The 22556-nt window shown below is 37.8% G+C and overlaps 1 protein-coding gene across 2 annotated transcripts in view; it reads left to right on the top strand.

Moving 5' to 3' along the window:
* chchd6a (coiled-coil-helix-coiled-coil-helix domain containing 6a) overlaps nucleotides 1-18242 on the top strand; it is a 71341-nt gene extending 53099 nt beyond the window's left edge. For both annotated transcript variants that reach the window (XM_082146279.1, XM_082146278.1), the window contains 2 exons: nucleotides 71-206; nucleotides 17877-18242. In XM_082146279.1, coding sequence (XP_082002405.1) covers nucleotides 71-206; nucleotides 17877-17900 — 160 coding nt within the window. In that variant the 3' untranslated portion in view covers nucleotides 17901-18242. The remainder of the gene's footprint in view (nucleotides 1-70; nucleotides 207-17876) is intronic.
* The last annotated feature ends 4314 nt before the right edge of the window (nucleotides 18243-22556 follow it).

Below are 22556 nucleotides of genomic sequence, written 5' to 3'. Positions count from 1 at the left end.
CTGCCTTTGCACAAGTTAGACACTTTTACCCTCATGATGCCTTATCATTGACCTCCAACCTTTTCCACAGGCCGCGTAATGTGGAACCAGTGTGTTCGAACCTGCAATCACAGATCCTGAACTGCTATAGAGAAAACCGTGAGCAGACGCTTCAGTGTTCTGACCTGGCCAAAGAGTACATGCAGTGCATCAATGCAGCTAAGAAGGTAAGAAACCATAAAGATTTATCTGGACTGAATGGTAAAGTTTTTGTTTAGAAGCATTTGTGACCTCAGTTCAACTGTGAAGGGCACGGTTGAAGTTTTTACTGTAACGTTGAAATATCACAGTTCAACAAGCATATACTTTTCAAGCATGCATTGAAAAACTTAAATTAATAAATATAAAACAATCTAATATAAACATACGAATAAAACTAAATATAAATATATCACTAGCATTTTATAATAACTTTATGAAATGTAATGTAATATCACTTTATGTTAATATAATTCTTAACAGATCAATAGTTTATTGAAATATGAATGTGCATGGTATTTATACATTTTTTAATGCCTTTTAACTAATGTTCTGTTAAGTATTATGAACTACTGGCAATACACACAAATTAGCTCACTTGTATCTAGAGTTTCTGTTCTGTAATTTACAAGTCCTACGAATGTGAAGGCTTTGAATTATGTTTTATGATCTACGCTTCACTTATAGGAGGGCATGTAGAAACCCACTCCAATGTGCCAATTCACACTCCACCGACAGACACGTCACCAGAGTTTGTAGTATCCGTACGCTACCCTTTCGGCATCTTTTGGCGTGGGTATGCGCTTGTTTTCGCCGTTTGAGAATGTTAGTTTGCCGTTTGTTGAGTCGTGGAATCTCTGAGAAGTGGCGTAGTGTAATCTGCTGAGTGTCCACGTTGGTTGGCTTCTGTTGTTGCAGTGTGAATTGGTCTTAAAATGTACAGTGACACTAAAAGCCTGTTTGATACTAAAGGGATGTTCATGCTAGGGCTGGGCGATATGTCTGAAAACTGTATCACGATATAAGTGTTTCATATCGGCCGATACCGATAATTATTGATTTTTTTTTTGGACCTATTTAAAATAAGGACCAGGAGACAAATATATTACATTTAAAAAATTTTTATATATCGAACGTTTTATCAAACGCATTTTTTTATTGATATTGATTACGTGTCTATCGCGATACATATCGTTATCGTTTTATCGCCCAGCCCTAGTTCATGCTGAGGTTGCCAAGTTGCTGTACTGTTGGTTTCTAGCAGCTGTCTGTCCTACTTGACATTGCTAGTAGGCATTCCTGTAGCTCTGTTGGTAGAGCATGGCCCTAGAAATGCCAAGATCATGGATTTAATTGATTGGGGACACAAAAACCGATGAAATTTATCCCTTGAATGCACTGCGAGCCTCTTTCTGCCAAATGCATAAATATAAATGTAAATGCCCATTGGCATCCGCATTGCATTGCAGCTCATTTGCATAGAGTTGAACTACTCATCAAACATCTCTGTAGCTCGTTACCTCAAATCACCTCAAATCATCAAAACTCATTGAAAGAGAGTCACTTTCTAGTCATTTTGTTGATATGATTTGCTGCCAGTGTGAATGTCCCTTAAATATCAGAGAGAAGGGGTGGAAAATGGTCATGTGAAACTCAATTTTGATTGTTATTGGTGCGAGAGACCTTGACGAACATAATAAGTGGTCTTAGTTTAAGTATAGTTAAAGCTGCAGTCGGCAAGTCTGGCAGATTGGGTCGATTAGCCAAAATGTTGAATGTTTACAACTCTCATGCCCCTCCCCACTACCAGCGAGCACCCTCCCATCGAGGTCGTGCTCGTCAGTGCGTCACTGTGCGTGTGTACCTGATTTTCTGTGAACGCGTCCGTCTCTTCAGCATCTATCAACACCATGGACTCGGAGGTAGGCTGCCCTGGCTAATCTATCCATAGATAGCAATAACCGAGGAATTGGAAGCTTGTTAGTAGATTTTCTCTCCGCCATCACGCTTCATGCAATCTCCAGGCGAACTCCAGGCGTGGCGTGTGCATGTGATATTAACGTGCGCGAGTGAGAGGGGATCTGTGGCGTGTGCACGACCTGTGATTGACAGTCAGATCTCACACCCCCCTGCGCTGATTGGACCTGATGAAGCGGGAGCGGTGGATTTTTGCTAAACAAATAACACGCTCCAGGTGGAGTTAGAAGCTCGGGTTTTTTTCTAAAACCACCTTATTTATGTTGTTCTGTCGGATTATAGTGTCGATTACACTGAATATGATCAAAAAAATGTTGCCGACGGCAGCTTTAATGAAAATGAAAATGTTCTAATCATTTCCTCACCCTCATGGTGGTCCAAAGCTGAAAGACTTCCTTTCTTCTGTGAAACAAAAAAGAAGATATTTTGAAAAATGTCTGTTTTTTACCCTCCCAACTCCATACAACAAGCCAAACGTTCTTCAAAATATCTTCATTTTCACATATTTCGTTTGTGTTCAGTTCTACAGAAGAAGGAAAATCCTACAGATTTGGAAGAACGCTGACATGCTGCGTTCCAGTCGCCGGCCTTTTTTTTTCAGACATTACAATCGCTTAAGCGTTTTGTGTTGGTCCGCGGCACCCTCGCCGCAGCGCTGTCAGTAAAGGTGTACTTTTCAAGGTGTTAATTCTCCAGGAGTTTTACTTTTGACGTCAGTTATAGCCAGGCAACAGTAGAGTAATTGCTCCACTCCATCACACCCTCGGTCGGTGTGGATGGGTTGCTGGCTCACTAGTACACACTGCACTCAGGGAGTGTGTGATAATCACTGCTATGGCAACGGCTCCCAGTTCCAGGATGTGGATCTGGTTCTCATGCTGCTGCCGGTGGCTTATCGCTCTCACTTCCTCATTCCCCTCACCTCCACTCATCCGTGCTATATTGTAACTGTTGAATGAGAGCGTCGACTGTTGATTTCAACTTTTTTTTAATTGCTATTACTTTGCAGAACAACTACTCAATACGAGTTTGAAAACGTCCTTGTTGTTTGGCCAGGTGTTTTATTTTTTCTTCTTTTTGAGTCTTTTTAAATTGAGTATTTTAAAGAAAAGGGGTTTTCAATGCAGTTTGATGAAGCAATTTTGTGAGTGTGCAGACACTCAGTTGCATGCTGTGTCTTTGTCCAACTTTTCGCATAAGCATTATTGCTACAAAAGCAGGAGGTGGTAAACACAAAATCCAGATCAATGGATCGAACATCGCTCTCAGTGCGCACAAAGCCTCAGGATATTTGTTCACTTTGTGGGCCAGGGGCGAGACTGTACAGTATGTCTACCTATTGGAAAGAGAGATGGGCTTTAATGTGGCTTTCCCTTTTCTACGCACTGGGTGAGGCGAACATTAAAACAACATTGACCGTAAGAAATGTGTCAGGTTAAGGAAGAAAAGTGAGTTGTAGTCTGTGTTTCATGTTGACCAAAGGCATAGTTCAACCAAAATTGAAAATTTACTCACCTTTATGTTGTTCCAAACCTGTATGACTTTATTTTCTTTGTCGAACGCAAAAGTAGTTTAGCAGAATGTAAATGTTGTTCTTTTTCATAAAAAACTAAATTTAAGTTGTTGCTCAATAAAAATGTTCCCTTCCGCCACAGCTCTTCAAATATCATTCACGTCTGTGTTCAGTTCAGTGATTAATGACTTCAATTCAGTCTTTTCCTCACGGAAAGCTTCGGTATCATGCGATTATAACCATAATACATGGAAAAAAGCATACAAAAATATCCTTTTATGTTTACAGAGAAATAAAAAACAGGTATAATAACATGAGGGTGATTAAAGAATGACAGAGTTTTTTTTTATTTTGCATGAATTATTCCTTTAAACAATAGACATGTCAGTTTACATCATAAGTAACACTTGCTGAGGGGAGTCACCTCTAGATAATATTGTTCTTTGCACATGGCTTGTGTTACCGACAGAACAGACGTTGCTTGCTAGAGGTGGGAAATATAACGCAGTCAACCTTGTTATAATCAGGCTGCATTTAATTAGACTCCAGCAATTAAACATACGCTAAACAGTGGCATTTAAGACCATAATGAAATGTGTATATATATTATATACAGTATATAACATATAGTTAATATAAATCACTGTCACTTTCAATTCAGAAGTATTATTCACCAGGAATGCATCAAAAGTTACAGTAAAGACGTTTATCATTTACAAAAATTTTTCATTTTTAAATAAATGCTGTTCTTTTGAACTTTCTATTTAGAATCCTGAAAAAAAAATGCAGCACGGTTTCAACAAAATTATTTAGTAGCACAACAGTTAATAATATTAATAATAATATCATTTTGATAATAATAAGAAATCTTTCTTGAGCATTAAATCAGCCTATTAGAATGATTTCTGAAGGATCACTTGACAAAATTCAGCTTTGCCGTCACAGGAATAAATCACATTTTAAAATATTATTTCTTTTTGCGATATTCTAGCTAGTCCATGTTGTAATTGTAAATGTAGGTTTGCACATTCCTATTTTAAGCACAGATCAAAGCCCAGTCTTCTCATCATAGCAGTTAGAAGTTATAGAAGCCCTTATTAGAGAAACTCTCTCTTGCTCTTGACACACTTCACTTTGGGAAGGCTGCATGCCCTGGAATGAAGAAGCGGGAGCGAACTCACGCTCTCCATCTGAGGGGGGCACCCACGCTTCTCTGGACATTGTCTGGGATAATGACTCCGAGATTGGCCTGTTCCTCCATCCTGCATGCTCCTCCCTGCACCGGGATCTTCTGCTCATTTACGGCCAGGGCCAGATGCGCCGACTTTGATGGTGATTGATGTTTTGAGCTCCCCTGCGTTTAACACAGAGGAAGAAGAGAGAGGGGCTTGTGGTGAACTGCTGAAGGAGAGATGGATGGGAGGAGTAAGGGGTTAAAAAAATGGAGGGGAAGAGAAAGAGAGAGCAGGAGAAGGGAATAGGCTAGTTAGCCCTCCGTGTCAGACGGCGGATTGATGCTGTGGGGCGGCAGGGGCTGTTGTGTCAGGGCTGAACTTTTTGAGAGGCTGCCTTAAACTTTTAATGCTGTTTTTCTCGGCGTAAAATTTGCCCCCAAAGCCTCAGCTTTGCCATCAGCATTACCGCAGGCTCAAGGGCTAATGCCCCGTGTGTGTGTTGATGTGTTTGTGACAGTTCAGGCCAATGCGTGCTCTTGTAACAGATGTTTCAGAATGCCTGTCCACATCTAGAAATACATCAGCACTCATATGAGCTCTGAGATGCTATGACTAATGTGAATGTATAAGGAGAGTGAGAGTTATGCTCTACTCAATAACCGTTGCTGTTGCAACAGTTTAAATGAGTTTCATATGAAACCATTTTTTTACTGCATGTTAAGGAAATTCATATATGTCATGTTTACACATGTCTGTCTTAATCAGGACTGAGACTTATTGTTTCAGACTTCTACCTTAGACTTTTATCACTTATTCTACTTAAAAAAAAAAAAAAAAAATTATTATAATTTATAACAGACTAACTCAAACCCAAACCATAATTCAACTTTGGAGATTATTATTACTTGTGATTTTTAATAATAATGACTATAATAAAAATAAATAATGTTTAAAGAATTATGTTTATTTAAATGTATTATTACTATTATTATTAAAATAGAAATATTTATATTTAATTGTAATAATAAACAATATAATAAATGTTCAAACATCAATGTTTAAATAAGAATTACAGTTATTATTGTTGTTGTTTAAATTCAAAACATGTTTAATAATAATAGAGTAATTTAAAAACACTACATTTTAAGTGATTAAATGTAATTATAATTATATAAATAATTTATTATTAATAATAAATATAATAAATTAAATAGAAACAATGTTATGTAATATTATTTAAATATAAATGTCTTAATTATTTAGTTATTAGTAATACAAATAACATAATACATAAAAATATACAATATAAAATACATAAAAACACCAATGTTTAAATAACAATTATTTGTAATGTAAATAATTACATGTTAAATTACTATTATAATTAATGCATTTATTATTTAAACATTGGTTTGGTTAATCATATTGCTTTTGCCTCTATTTTATTAAAGCAATAAGCTATCCAAGGTATAAGCTACCCAATATGAACCCCTTAATTGTGGGAAAATCAATGTAACTGTCTTGCAGCTTCTTGCTTTATTTATGATTTTTGCTCAAAAGCAGACTCTATCAGATTGGGCTAACTTCATGGAGCATTTTTAAGCAGATTTTTTCCCTAAAGGTATAGCTAGATAAAAATTTTGCACAAACACACTTTCAGCCCCATCCTGTCTCTAGCGTCCATCACCACACACACATGAGTCAGATCACAGAATGTATTGCTGCATTTCTCCAGTGAGGCTCAGAGATGGAACCTCTTTTCATTCGATTGACTAAAAGGAACTGGCTGCCAGGTGCTCCGAGGCCTTCTCCCGACCCCCGCTGTGCCAACTTAGAGCTGTGTGTGTGATAGCGTGAGTTCTTATATCAAGTACTGCTGGAATATTGCTTGACAGCTTATTTATTTGGTTGTAGCAAGATACAAATACAACAACACTGACGTTGACTCTAGGGTCCACAAACAAATCATCAATACGAGCACCACCATTGAAAAAAATGGTGGGTTAAATTGGTCTGCATCAGACGTTTCAAATATAATGAGAGGTTTCTATTGTGTGCGTGATCTGTGTGAGCTCTTTAAATGAAACAAACCTGAAAATAGAATGTGGTAAATGGAAAGCTTAAGAAGTAAAGTAGAGAGACTGGGTCAAGGTTGGTGGGCAGCCGCTTTGAACATCTTTCTACTTAGATGAGAATAGTGTTTTGTCGGGATAGTGAAGTACTGAAATCATTGAACTATCCAATGTCATCGACCCTGAAAAACACCCTAGATACATGTTTGTATTTATAAGTACACTGACTCAGAGAACTGCAGAGAATAATTTACATTCTTAATGTTGGGACTGATTAAAATTCTAATTATACAACTGATAGTTCCAGTCCTTATATTTAACTTGCTGAGCAGCGTTCAAAATTTTGTGAAAATGATAATAAATGCTGGCGGTGGCTGGCAACTTTTTATTTTTTTATGCTGGCAGGGAAAGAGTTAAATTAGTTCACCTAAAAACGACAATTGTGTTGTTGCCCATGTCATGAATTATTTTCACTGATGGATCATGCAGAAAAAGACCAGGAACATTAATTAAGGAAGTATATAGCATCAGTTTTGATGTTGTTTTGTCAGATTGTTGTTACAGTTGCAGTGTCCACAGTGAAGCGGTGTCCCTCTGGACCTTTTCTTCCTCAAAAGCCTTGCTGAACGTGAGAATCTGTGCACAGCAGCCTTTTAATCACCCGTCATAGCTCTGCCGTGGCTTGTTGAAGCAAAAACTCCTCGTAGCCTAATTCAAATCCCTCAAGCTAAAGGCAGGTAGCTTCACTGTGACCATCTTAAGCTTGGACTGGTAGTTTTCCCTTTTGTGTGTGTTTGTGTGTTATTCGACTGCGCCAAATATATAACAATTGATGTAGAAATGGTGAAAATCAAGTTCGGTGTTGAATTCATTGCTCATTTTGGTGCATTTTGGAGCTTAAAATGTCGAAATAGAAACTGAAAACCTTAATAATATTTGTGCATTTATATTTAAATGACTAAATAATTAGTAATTTAAATATAAATATAATTAGTAGTTTAACTTATTTCAATATTAAATTGCGATTAGTCGGTTTTTCCATAGTTAACGCATGTTACTTAAATTTTTATTTAATACATTTTTTTTTTTATTAAATTTCATCTTTCAAGAATTCAAATGAGTTTACTTTTGTTACATTTCCTACCTGGGTTTGATTTATAAATAATTAGAAGTAGAATAATTAATGAAGGTAAACCGGTTTAACAAATCGCATACATGAACTTCTACATTTCTACTAAAAATATAAGACTGTGCTCAACGGCAGGCACAAGGCTTATCATTCCCAATCTCTGCTTTTCATTATTTTGATTTTTTTTTGCCCCTCTTTCTTGTAAGACCAGACGCCTCGTGCCTCCATCCAGACATTCTTCACAGTGGGATTATTGATTTCATTTTCATATTGCTGCAGGTCCTCCGTTGTAAACAACCTTCCCCTCTTTTCAAAAAGTGAATTGATCCTCGGTCCGCCTGTGTTAGAAGGAACCAATCAAAGCGAACACCATTATCTTTCTTTTTTGCAGCCGCTTCCCTTTCTCTCCTCCTTTTGTGTCCTGAAATAATAGAGCTCGCATTGGCAAACAACATCAAGTATAATGGCGAGTTTGTTGGCGGCACAGATTTTAAAAGTTTTCCGAAAGTGCCACGCTAAAGTGGTTTGAGTTCAGAACAAACTTATTGTTCCAGCAGCACATTTACACAATATAATAGATGGCGAGGATTATCTTGTTTGTGATAATAGCTCGAAAAGCTTCACACAGACACATTGAGAAAGACCTTGAGGGAAATGGATGGAAGGGCTTTTTCTTTATTTAATTTTTATTGCACATCTATAGAAATGTGTGTGTGTGTGTGGGGGTTGGGTGAACTAGAAAACACTGATTTGCACCTACATACGACAGAGACTGTTGCCTTGCAATTTCTGAAAGCCTTTACATCAAAAAGTGCAGTACTGTGGGGACCCAATTACACCTGTTTTTGTCCTTGGAGATGCAACATATATACGTGGAGTTAAGACTCTCATTCATTTAAGGCATCTGCCTTTATCAAAGCTGGAGGAGGGAGTACATTAAAATTCAATGTAATCTTTCGTCTCGTGGGGAAACTAACTAAGATAAGTGGCTGTGTTGTTGATTAGCTGAACATGTGAGTCTAGGCTGAAGAAACACTCAAATGGCTTTTAGAAGCTGCTGTGCTTTACTGGCTGCTGTCTGTTAGCTAAAAGGATTAGGACTACATTTCTGTTTGTTCCCCCGGTGATCGAGGATACACAAAAGCAAAAAGGTTTATTTCACTCTCTGTTTTACCATTTCTTTCTATCATAGTCCCCGAAGTGTGGACGTTCTCTGTGCTTTCAGAGGGTAAATGTCAACCTGACATCAAATTTGATCCGGTGTACTTCATAAAGGTATAGTTCACCCAAAAATGTGAATTCTGTCATCATTTAGTATGTAACTTTCTCTCTTCTGTGGAACACAATGAAGATATTTTGAAAAATGTCTCTTTTGTTGGTCCATTTATTGAAAGTCAATAGGGTCCATAGAAAGTTATACTGATTTAGAACACAATGAGGGGCAGTAAATGAGAGATCTTTCTTTTTTTGGGTGAATTTGTTTTTGGTTGGTTATTTTGCACGAAATTGTTGTTCTTTAATTCTAAAAATGAATTTTAGTTTAGCCTGATGTCATCAAAAACACTTAAAGGAATAGTTCCCTCAAAAATGCCATCAAAAAGTCATCAATGCAGTCATTTTATTCCAAACCTGTGAATTATTTTTGTGCAACATGCAGGTTTCTGTCCCTCCACTAAAAAGCCCATTATACCAAAACTTAGATTTTTTTTAGAAAGTTCGTAAACAAATGGAACAAAGAAATCCATATGAATCAAACGAAGCAATAGATGACCGAATTAAAAATTTTGTGTGAAATATTGCTTTAAAGACCCACTCCGATGAAAATCATGTTTTTCTAGGTGTTAACATGTTCTTGTGGCATTTTTCTTATGCTAGAGGACATATCTTGAGAAAAATAAGCTCAAAGTTGTATTTCTGAGTATTTCTGCATTCAAATGGCTGTGAATCAGTAGCAGACGCTAAAATGCCGGCTAAAATAGACTGGAGTTGTGACGTAGTAACTCCACTGGGCGGGGCCACAAGCTCATACTCCCCTCCGCCCCGCACGCTCAGGTTCTGAGGAGTAGAGAAGACGATGGCGGATCAATACCTATGTGCGGTAGCGGGTTGCAATGCTAAGAGGAGAGATATTGGTATTAGCTTTCATGCTTTACCAAAACATGTTGCTGTGAGAGATGAATGGATTACGTTCCAGGGTTCCAGACTGCGACCATTTTTTGAGAATGTGCGAGTTAAAATGTTATGTGGTCGCATTTGTGCGAGTGCATGGTCATGTACTACTCAGTTAAATTCACGCATGAATTTTCCTGCATTGAACTTGTTTTAGCGCCCGCCAAAGTGATTTTTTGTCCCGCCAAAGTCTTATTTGATCGGTGAGTAATGTAGATGAACTACTGCGCTTGTGACAGGACATGTTTATAACTGAAAGAACGAGCAGAGAGAGAGACCCGGACGCGCGCGCGCGCACTCTCTGTCTTAGGAGCCAGGCGAAAATGTAAACAAGACCTCACCGTCTCCAAACTAAGCGCTGTCTTGCTCTCTCTCCCTCGCACATATTAATCAAAATAAATCGACACGGCGGTAAAAGGTCGGAAGACCAAAGTTTCGTGTGGAGCATTCGGAGATTTTTTTTTCTTTTTCTGAATTGCCGCTGGGTGTGAATTGTGCTAAAAAAGTTGCCTTATCTTCTCTGAAAAGCGTTCCGGACATTCAGCTGACATAAAACAACACTTAAATTAAACGAAAAAAACTATCCAGTGATGAAATGTTTTCTGTGTTGACAGAAAGAAAGAAAGACAGAAAGAGGCTGTTGCTGCCTATGTATCTCGCTTCAGCCAACGGCTCCGCCCACAACGCAGAGGCGAATTGCTAATGAGCTACTGCCGCTCGGCTGAAGCGAAGTCCCAGAAAACGGCACAGGTTTTGTGATTTTGGCTAAAAACGGCATAATCATCATTTAAAGACCACTGAGAATGTTTAAAAATAAATCAAAATATGATCGGAGTGGGACTTTAAGCTTGAAAATGGACACAAAAGCATCATAAAGGTATTTATCACTATTTCCCGAGTCTTCTGAAGACATACGGTAGATTTGGGTGTGAAACAGACTGAAAAGTAAATAGTTTTACTGATTAATCTTCTCATTCTATGGTCTGTTAACCAGTGGCCAGATCATTGAGTTGAGTTTAAGAACTGATTCAGTCTGATTTGTGAACCAATCATTCAGACCTGGATCAAATGATTCATTGAAAAAAAAACTCAAAAGAACAATTCTTACTAATCCCATGAATTGAAGATTTTCAATTGGTAACTACCCAAATTTCAGTCTCTTCCTCACACAAGCTATTGTAACAATTCCGAAGACTTTGGAAATAGCATGCGAGTTGTATGGAGGACTTTTATGATACTTTTCTGGTACTTACTGGTCTTTTTTGAAGTTTGAAAGCTTCAGACCCCATTCATTGTAATTGCATAAATCGAGTGTTAAATCTTCACAGCAGTTTGTGTGTTGTTTGGCTTTTGTTGCGAAAATAGATTCAATTTGCACCTACAGTAGCTGCCTTTGCGGTAGAAGGATATTACAACCAAATTTGAAATACACGGTGCTCGTAATACAAAAAGATCAACAAGCAAAAAAAAGGCTGACTACATGCTTGGCTCACCGCTCTTTGTAGCCGTAATTCTCCTTTCATCTTTCAATCTGTACTACTTCTCTTGTGTCTTGCTTCTGTGCTTCCCTCTCCAATCGTGCCATTGCTATCGTCTGCACTTTGCACTATCAGACGGCATATCAGACCCATTCTTAAGGCTTTGTTTTGGCTCAGGCGTGCCACATGGCCTATGAAGATCCTCACAAAGCCCTGAAGCCACAGTCAGCGGGGAACCTGAGGCCAAGAGCCAGAAACACAATGACTGACGTGACCTTTTCGTTGCGGAGCCGCAGTTGCACCACTGTGCATTCAATCTGATAACTGATAATCCACCGGACAGACATTGTTCTGCTAAAAAGCAGCTTCAAAACTTCGACAACTTAACAATAGAATCTCTAGTTTTTTCTCAATACTGCAGTCGACTTTTTCCCCCCCAACACTCTCCAGGTGTGATAAAAGTGCATTAGGAATGGCTTTCTTGCTTTGTTACCCCGAAAGCACTCGCGTGCTGTTTCCCATTTGGCATCGGAACAAGGCGGTTCACTTTGTCTGTCTGGTCTCCAAAAGCTCTTTCCTCTATTTTATTCTATTGAAGCTGTTAGGGGGAGCGGCAAAATACTGTTTGGACCGGCCATCACTCCATCCACAAAGGCAGGTTTGAAGTACCTCCACGGACTAGCTTCAAAGACATCTATTTTTTCACGGTTGTCATCAGACATCATAAGGAGAGCAACCAAATTGTGGGTTCCTTTACGTACAACAAATAGGTTTTTGTTTGCTTTTTTGTTTTCAGAAAAGGCTCATTGTATTCCAGACTATTCGTACGGAAGAAATGGCTTCTCGTTTGAAAAAACATTTTGAGAAAAGTGAACGATCCCATCATCCAACTAGTACAGGGATATTTTGTTTTTTTGCTGTTGTTTTTTGTGTCACCCCTCCTTTCTACAGCAGGCGGGTAAGAAGTTTGTTCTTTGAGTTTCAAAGATTGCCTGTCAAGCGTCTGATATGATGGATCTCCAATTCAACCCAGACCAAATGCAGATGGGGAAGCTGAAATCTATACTACACTTTTCGTGTTCTCGTAATAAAATGTTATTTTAAATTATAATGATATAAATGACCAAAACAATATTTATTTATTTATTTATTTATTTATTTATAACTTTGCAATAAAACATGCTTTTATGTCTTAAGGTTTTTATAATCTAACAGATTCAGCTTTTTATTTTTTAACATTCCCTCATCATTTAGTTTTGCTTTTTTTCAAATGTGTCAGTAAAAAGCGCATGCTTGAGAAGATCTTGGTAAATCACATGTGAACAGAATATTTTAATTATTTATTAATTTCCATCAAGCTTTAACTGTTAAAATGATGCAAAATTGAAAACATTATTTAATTTAGTATATTTAAGGATATATAACATGCCTTAGCAGGACAAAGGAGTCAGTCATTTTATTCCAGAAATATTAAACATGTAATGCACCACAGAATGCTATTAAACACTTAACACTGTGAAATTACACTGTGGTGAAAATGGTCAAATAGTCAAGTCACCTTCATTTATGTAGCGCTTTTAACAATATGGATTGTTTCAAAGCAGCTTTACAGTGATAATAGGAAATTACTGCTCATAGTTAAAGAAACGCCTAAATATGGATCTATGTTATTCAATAAAGTAGGATTTGACCATAGATCATTAATATTTACTCATATAGTTCTTGTGCCATACATCTTGCTTATTGAATGAATTGGTATTGGATAAGTGCAGGAGGCAAAAAAATAATAATATTGAGTTTCCTCTTCCACCTAGTTATGTCATAAACTCAATGTATGGTTTGGAGGTTTTGAAAGTGGGTTTTTTGTTCTGTTTAGATTGGCTGTTTTTTGAATGATGATGTTATTAGAGCAAAGGGCATTTCTAGCTTTTATGTCCAGAGATGAAAAGAGCAGAGGTCATGCATATTTTGGTTCCTCCTCACAATGTCCTGTCACACTAGACATGATGTAGTGGCCATGGGAGCTTGGGGTCACAAAACCCCCTGACCTTTGAGAAAGAAAGTAACTGACATTGTGCTTGTGTTTGAAAGACAAAGTGTACGTTTCCGACTTCCACATGTTCTGAAGCTCTGAAGATTGCAATCTGTTTTAGCATCAGCTTTAGTTGTATGAACAACCATTTAGGCCCATTCACACCAAGCATGGAACAAATGTTCATTGTGAACCGGATTTAGAACAGAAATCTTGGGCATGAGGAAAATTACAATACTTTTTTGTCCTAATTTCTTCACTTGCGAGAGATAAACCCTAGAGATTTTATTTTGATGGAAACTGCAGTTGGGCTTTTATTTTGGCGGAAAACTAGAGTTTATGTAAAAACAGGTTTCCAAATGCTTCTCGTTACAAGTTTAGTCAATAACTAATCACTTGCCCACTTGGAAATTATGCAAATGTGTAACTGGTGCCCACTACGTTCCTAAATCAAGCAAACATGGAGTTCACTACATTCGTTCACTGAGCCGTTCTGCAACACGTAAAACACTGGATCACGATATGATCGCGTGAGAAAAGTGCGCACTTCGCTTTGAAACATGCAGCGCAAATAGACTACATAACTTATTTAATCAAATAGCAGTCTATTACGATTTGATAAGGGCGCCAAGCCATATTGCACTTCGATTTTAGTTCATTTGACATACTTTGCTAAAGCAATGGTTTTAATGTAGACTGATGAATATTCGTTTTGCTCTTGGTGTGAATAGACCTTTTTTGTTGGTGATTTGTTTTGCATTTTAGTTTCACATTCGGTTTGAATAGGCCTTTAAAGTATTTTGTCCAGGTTGACTCTTTTTGGAGAAAGAAATTTACATACCTCAATGAAACTTCCTGCCTAATGAAAGGTGAAGTGAAAAAGAAGTAGATCAGCTCTTATCAGGCTCATTAAATGCCTTATTCAGGACGTGCTTTATGCCAGATGTGTTGTGGAGTACTTCCTCTCGCATATTTGATTGCCTGTGACTGTGTGATTTATCTGACGCTGAAATGAAAGGATCAGACGGATCAGAGAGCAGTACATCAGAAGTTGGTGAAGTTAAAATCAGCAGAACTCACTGTTGCTGCTGGCGATTTCTTTCCTTTTTTCTCCCTCACGTACTCTGCTCAATGCAGAGTTCAGAGTCAAGCTCCCTCTCGGCCTTGTTTGTTTGTCTTGTTTGATCGTTCTTCTTCATCTGCTTGTCTCTTGTTTGCCGTCGTAGCGACAGCAGCTGTCTCTCCCTGCCCTTAATGGTGAGGGGAGTTTAGACAAGGCCTCAGAGAGGAAAATGAGACACTAGCGGCTAACATCAGCCCAGCTGTTTCTGTAGGTTACATCACTTTCTTTGTTAGACAGCCGATTTGCCATTTAGCTTTGTAAAGGTTCACAGTGCCCCAACAAACATCAACTACTTCCGCTTTTGGGTTTTGTATTAAATAATAATGATAATTAATAAATTTTACTATATTATTTGTACATTTTTATTATGCTTTAATTAATCTCTCTCTCTCTATATAGTGTACTTTGATTATGCTTTATTTTTATGACTTTTATACAATGTTCCTTTGTGGCATCATACTACTATTTTTATTTTTTTCTTCTCACAAATAAAATCTATCTCGATCTGTCACTCTTGACTCATTTATACTCGCACACTCTTTCTTTCTTTCTTGGCAGTATGTCCATGCATTGTAAGAAATCCATCAGAGCTGTGATATTGATCTATCAGCTTTCTTATCTGTTATACGTTTCTCAGCTGTGAACCTTTTTTATGACACCCACTTCTCACCACACCGCTATCAACCACAGGTCAATACACCACACTGGCGCGGTCGGCGTTCCTCAGGTCTCAGTGTTGGGCCCATTTTAATTATCTCTAGATCCCACACTCTTAGTTCTGCCTCCCCTCCACCACCAGTTAGTTCCCTGTTTTGATCCAGGAGGTCCTCAAGAGGGTTATCAGAATTTGATTCTCTGCACAAACACTGGGTTTGGCTGCTTTCGACCACAGGGAAAGACAGTCCAATCGATATGGGACTGAAACAAATACAAGCCTGCTGAGCTGACAGTGGCCGTGTGCAAAAGCTGTGGAAGGCGACCGCTGTGCAGTTTCTTTGTGATACTAGGTTGTGTTACTTATAGAGAGTGTGCTTTAGTGAATTAAACATATCTCTCTTCCCTTGTGTAGCCTGTATATGCATGTTTTTATGTCTCGGGTTGAACTGATAAGGGGTTTTCCTTCTCCTTTTTTCAATAAATTTCAATAAATAACTTTCTTTTTTGTCAATAATCAAGGTAATTATACATTTGTAAACAATATTTTACTTCAGTTTTAATTAAATCAAAATATGCATGTGAAAATATTTAATTTTGTGTATTTGGGGCATATAAGAAATTAGCTATGACATTAACTTAAGCAAGCCAAGGAAGTTGCCATTTTATTTCCAAAAGTGTTTAAAAGGTCATTTTCATCTCAAAATGCCTGCATCCATAATTTCAAGTGTAATGGAAATGCCGTTGTGGTGAAAATTTTCATAAAATTGCAATGAAAGATGCTTGTGTGCCTAGTGTTGGACATTGTTAGTAGAGTTAAGCTTGTGAGAGTGTAAAAGGTGAGTTTACTTTCAAAAAGTCCACAGGGCCAAAAGTTACCTTAGTTGAATTTATTCAAGTGTAGGATCTTTTCCCACAATCTCTTCTTTTACTAAAAACCCTTAACCTCTCACAGAAAGCCAATTTAATGTTTAAGTCTTTTGAGGGCCATGCACAATAATTGGTGTCAATGTTGCAGATTTTCTGACCCAGGGTGATTTGTACCTCTGGGTTAAAAGGTGCAAATCCTCTGAGATTAAACTGGTCCTTGGTGCTGCTGACAGGTTGCGTTAATTAACTCTCACCCTCTTCATTTGCTGCATCTTCGTTTTGCCTGCATGTATGCTTAGAAGCTTCAGAGGTCAAGGCCAGCATTCAGAAATAATAGATATGTGGGTTGCTTTGAATCTGAGTGATGTCATTGCAACGTCCTCCCTTTCGCCAGTTTCTCTTTGTTTCTCTCTTCATCTCCCTCCTCTTCTCATGCCCTGTCCTCCCCCCATCTCCTGCTGCCCTCCTCTCTGGCACACACCCGCTGTAATGTATGGAGCACCTCCGAATGACTGGAATTAAGGGCCCTGACCTTTAGTGGGTGATGATTACCCATGCAATGTAGTCCACCCCCTCGCTCGTGTGGGCCTGAATCCCACAGGCAGTGATGGCAGTGACTACTGTTTATTTTATTTTATTTTTTTATTTTTTTACTGTAAACTCTCAAAAATATTGTTTTTTGGCCAGGGGATTCATCACCTTGTGGTTTTGCTTTTGTATTTCTTGAACAGTGAAGGCTACTTTGTGATTTTTAGCCTTTTACTTAAGATATGCAGATTGTAAAGCTTTCTATTCTATTATGAAAAATGTATAATTTAAGTTGTGCCAAACCTTAATAATCTGGTGTCATTCCTGCACCAAAATAAATAAATAAAAATGTCCTTTTTTATGTGTATATATAAATATAATATAAAATGTATATTAGATTTAATAAAATGTATGTGTGTGTGTGTATAGTAATATAGTAGAACAAATATAGTAGAACAAAAATAAAAAGAAAAGATTTTTTTTTAATAAAATTAAGGTATTTCAGGTACAGAAACTGAATAAGTCAAGTGTAAAATAACACTGCAAATAATCTTTACTGTATAAATTAAGTAAAGATTAATCCTTATTAAAGTTACAAAAGTTCTTCTTGTCTTTTGTTGTTTGATTAACATTAAAAACACAGATGGCAGCATCAGGGATTTTAGGCAGCTGTCACTTTAAGATATAACGCACGGATCCAGTATACTGATAGACATGAGTTTTCTTTCTCAACTGTTCACTTAAGACATAACCTACAATGTATGCTAAGATACTCGCCCAGACTGGCATGTTGACATCATTTTTATGTGAATTAGTCCGTTGAATTAGCGCAAGAAGACTTGAAAGTGAATTCAATTTAGTATTCACACACTGTCTTTGGCTTTCCGTGTGCGTGCTTTATCCAGGTTATCATTAGAGCGAGCGGCCATGTAAAGTGGCACACGTTAGGCTACTATTTACGTTTCAAATCAAGTCTGGCCGACTATTAGGGGGCAGCCTTAATGCATTGTATTAATTGACAGACTAGATTAAAAATTTTGTATATTCATATAAATTGTAATCTAAAGTCTTGATGTTGATTATTAAAGATCTTTATTGTCTCCCTCCCTTTTTTGTCACTCCCACCCTTTCTGAACAGAATCTGTTGGTGAATCATGGATAGAGAGTCATTCATCCCGGCAGCAGCGCCACCTTACCCGTCTCTCCCATTCATCTGTATGTTGGGTTTCACGGGACGCTTCTTCTTAAGCCTCTCCATCCAATTACCATCTGATCCCAGGGCTCGGAGTCACACTCCAGTGTACTGAACAAGCTACATATTACAGGCCACTATGAGTATTACATTATCTGTAACAGCGCAGAGAATGGGATCACCGAAATGCAAGGCTTGATTTTTATAAGAGTACACTCAGGAAATCCTGATGCTTTTATTTGTCAGGATTTTATTTATGCATTGTATTTCGGCAAAAGCATATCTTCATAAATGGATAACTGCCCAAAGCTGGTCCTGCCTCTGTCTTTTATTGTCCTTCAAATATGGCCAACTTGAGATCAGTGTCTGAAACTAAATCAATCTGATAGTGAATTAATTTCTGGTTGTGTTCCACATAAAAATAATCCAGACATTGGCCGTTCATCAAAAAATAAACAGGGTCATTTTTATTCATCCTCGTGTCATTCCAAACCATTTATTTTTTTGCTATTGGACACTAAAGGACAATTAAAAGAGTCTTTATGCATCTCTTAAAAGACCAATAATAAAGTACAATAAAATGTATATTAAATGTAATAATAGTCACAACAATAAATATCAATAAACTATAGAGACAGTTACAGAAAAACGACCTAACTATAGTGGAAGTTCACAATAATATTGATAATAATGATTATTTGTTATTATTTTTAATAATGTATTGTGATTAATATTAATTATATTTTATGATATATAATGATAACATATAATATTATAATAATTTTAACAATAACTGATTAGTATTATTTAAATGTATTACATTTCAAATACTAAAGTTATATAATATAAAAATAAATCATTATTGAATATTAATTTCTGGGTGAACTATGCCTTTGGTCGAATTGAATTTAATTGAAAATGCATAAAGGTCTGATTGAATGCAACCTATTTTTGAAATGGTTTGAAATGATTCACATAAGGAAGAGAGATGAAGACGTGATTGATCTGCGAGTAGTGACATGGTTTCGGTGTCATACACACACATAGACATTCTAGCTCAATTTGTTGCTTTTGACATGGCCGGGTCTCCCATGTGAGCTCAGGCAATTATGGTGAGATGGCAACACACACACAACCCTCAATTATCCGGCTGACACACACTGCATCTCGACATCGGTTGGGATGCGCGCACACACACCGTGTCAGAATATACACACCTCTCTGTCAAGCCTAATAAGGTTCTCAATCCATGCTAGCAGGATTGACTGGGGAATTACCTTGTTAAGGATACAGCCGAGCCGAGGCGGGTTGCCTTTGCTGCGTGTGTGTACTGTATGTGTGGAGGGCAAACGGGGATACGTTGCTCTGGGGAAACTGATGTTTGAATCAAAACTCACCTTTTCTTAAAAGGAGGGTGTTGAAACTTATTTTTTCCTTCAAATCTTGAAATAAATTGCTTATGACAACTGGCCGTTCGGTGCTTCCTACAGCCAGTCCAATACACCACCACTTATCTTTGAACAGAAATACTTTGACATACAGTTATGCTTTAGAAAAATAAACTGCATGTAATAAGACAGGGTGCTAACTTGTACGAATGTGCATCCTCTAGAAAGCTCTAGCACAGGCTCTTCAGACAGCGATCACACTCGGCAGGAGTGTGCCGAGGACAAGATGGCAGGCGATAGCAGGAGCGAGGGAAGGGCCAAAGGTTAACATAATAAGTGCTCCATCATACACCAATGAGGTCTGACAGCTCAACCATACACAGCTCACATTAAAGAGAGAAAGAGGATTTCTAATCTAATACACAGTGACACACACAGTCACATATGCACTGATCAGCACTAAAAATGCAAACAAAAACTAATGAATACATACTATATAGGGAAACATGGTACTTTCCATATGTCGGTGTAAGTTTGCAGAAATTGGTTGTAACTAGACCTGTAAGTAGAATAGAATTAACCTCTCTCTCTCTCTCTATATATATATATATATATATATATATATATATATATATATATATATATATATATATATATATATATATATATATAATTTAAAAATGTATATTCTGTTTTGATGTATGCAAATCCTCTTTTAAAGAACAAAAAAAGTAGGCTTCTGATTAATGGTATTTTACTTGTAGGGGATATTGTATTCTTTTTGAGCACCAGTGATATTTTATTTTATTGTTTATATATACAGTGAGGAAAATAAGTATTTGAACACCCTGCTATTTTGCAAGTTCTCCCACTTGGAAATCATGGAGGGGTCTGAAATTGTCATCGCAGGTGCATGTCCACTGTGAGAGACATAATCTAAAAAAAAAATTCCAGAAATCACAATTTTTAACTATTTATTTGTATGATACAGCTGCAAATAAGTATTTGAACACCTGAGAAAATCAATGTTAAAATTTGGTACAGTAGCCTTTGTTTGCTAGCCTGGTAATACCAGACTCTGCTACTTCACTTTGCTTCGTATACAGAGTCTGGAAGGGCATAATAGAGAAGTGTTTTCTCTCTCGCGGGGGGGCGCTTGTCTGAAGTTTAAAATCATTGGTTACCCGTAAGCCAATCACATAACCTTTGGTTATGGCGTGTGTTATGCGCATGCTCAGCCGCATCTAACTTCCACTGTAAACGCATGTATGATGCAAAAACTAAACCATCGAGCGAAATACCGGAGTGAACATGGCTGTGAATGACTTTTGGAGATTATGTGAAGTAAATCTACGCATCCACGGTACAATCAGCGTCTACGTCACGGCTCTCAGCCCGCCCTCTGTTCGTTGATTGGCCCGGCTGTTTTCAGGCCGGTGGAAAACTGAAAGATAGGCTGCTATCTCAGACTGACTACAGGAGCGAAATGAAATTAGCGGAAGTAGGAAGTCTGACGTAGTCAGGCTATTTGTTTGCAATTACAGAGGTCAAACGTTTCCTGTAGTTTTTCACCAGGTTTGCACACACTGAAGGAGGTTGTTCCCCAAAATCTCGCAATACATGGCCCCGGTCATCCTCTCCTTAATACAGTGCAGTCGCCCTGTCCCATGTGCAGAAACCCTTGTTCTTGGGATGGTACTCATCATTCTTCTTCCTCCAAACACGTTTAGTGGAATTATGACAAAAAAGTTATATTTTGGTCTCATCTGACCACATGACTTTCTCCCATGACTCCTCTGGATCATCCAAATGGTCATTGGCAAACTTAAGACGGGCCTTGACATGTGCTGGTTTAAGCAGGGGAACCTTCCGTGCCATGCATGATTTCAAACCATGACGTCTTAGTGTATTACCAACAGTAACCTTGGAAACGGTTGTCCCAGCTCTTTTCAGGTCATTGACCAGCTCCTCCCGTGTAGTTCTGGGCTGATTTCTCACCTTTCTTAGGATCATTGAGACCCCACAAGGTGAGATCTTGCATGGAGCCCCAGTCCGAGGGAGATTGACAGTCATGTTTAGCTTCTTCCATTTTCTAATGATTGCTCCAACAGTGGACCTTTTTTCACCAAGCTGCTTGGCAATTTCCCCGTAGCCCTTTCCAGCCTTGTGGAGGTGTACAATTTTGTCTCTAGTGTCTTTGGACAGCTCTTTGGTCTTGGCCATGTTAGTAGTTGGATTCTTACTGATTGTATGGGGTGGACAGGTGTCTTTATGCAGCTAACGACCTCAAACAGGTGCATCTAATTTAGGATAATAAATGGAGTGGAGGTGGACATTTTAAAGGCAGACTAACAGGTCTTTGAGGGTCAGAATTCTAGCTGATAGACAGGTGTTCAAATACTTATTTGCAGCTGTATCATACAAATAAATAGTTAAAAAATCATATATTGTGATTTCTGGATGTTTATTTTTTTTTGATTATGTCTCTCACAGTGGACATGCACATACGATGACAATTTCAGACCCCTCCATGATTTCCAAGTGGGAGAACTTGCAAAATAGCAGGGTGTTCAAATACTAATTTTCCTCACTGTATATATATATATATAATATTATTATTTATATATATATATATTATTAATATTATATATATATATATATATATATATATATATATACATATATACATATACATATACATATATACATATATATAAAATTATCTGCTGTGAGAAACTCTGCAATCAACTTTCAAGCCATTATTACCACCATTGTAGGTAAGTGTATTTATACCATCTATATGCATTAGAGTAAAAAAAGTAATTTTGTGAGATATATAGTTCTTCATCTGTGCTGCTGCCCTTTTGAATTCCGATCATTCAGAACATTTTTCTGAAATCTCACAAAATCGAATCTGCATTGAAATATGCAACAGCACTGAGCATATTTAATCACCAAGTGAACACGCTGCCTTTGTCAGTGCTAGCTGAAAGAATACCATTTCAATCCTCGGATCTCCCTCAGTGTCCATCCCACAGTCTCTGTTGATCCACTCTCTCTCCCAGCTCAATCTCTGTCCTTCCCGAGCATGTGCCCCTGACATTTGAATTGTGCTAACAGCCGCCCCCTTTGGGCAAACAGCGCCTGGCTGAGGTTTTCGAGCGTGCTGTTATTACCATCATGTTGTGCGCGCCGTTGCCGTGCCGCTCTCCCTCCTCCAGGGCTCGACCTGCACTGA

The sequence above is a fragment of the Leuciscus leuciscus genome (genome assembly GCF_965113295.1).
Source record: "Leuciscus leuciscus genome assembly, chromosome: 18".
NCBI classification, from domain to species: domain Eukaryota; kingdom Metazoa; phylum Chordata; class Actinopteri; order Cypriniformes; family Leuciscidae; genus Leuciscus; species Leuciscus leuciscus.
The sequence above is the reverse complement of the archived record's forward strand: the minus strand, read 5'-3'. Positions and strand labels throughout refer to the sequence as shown.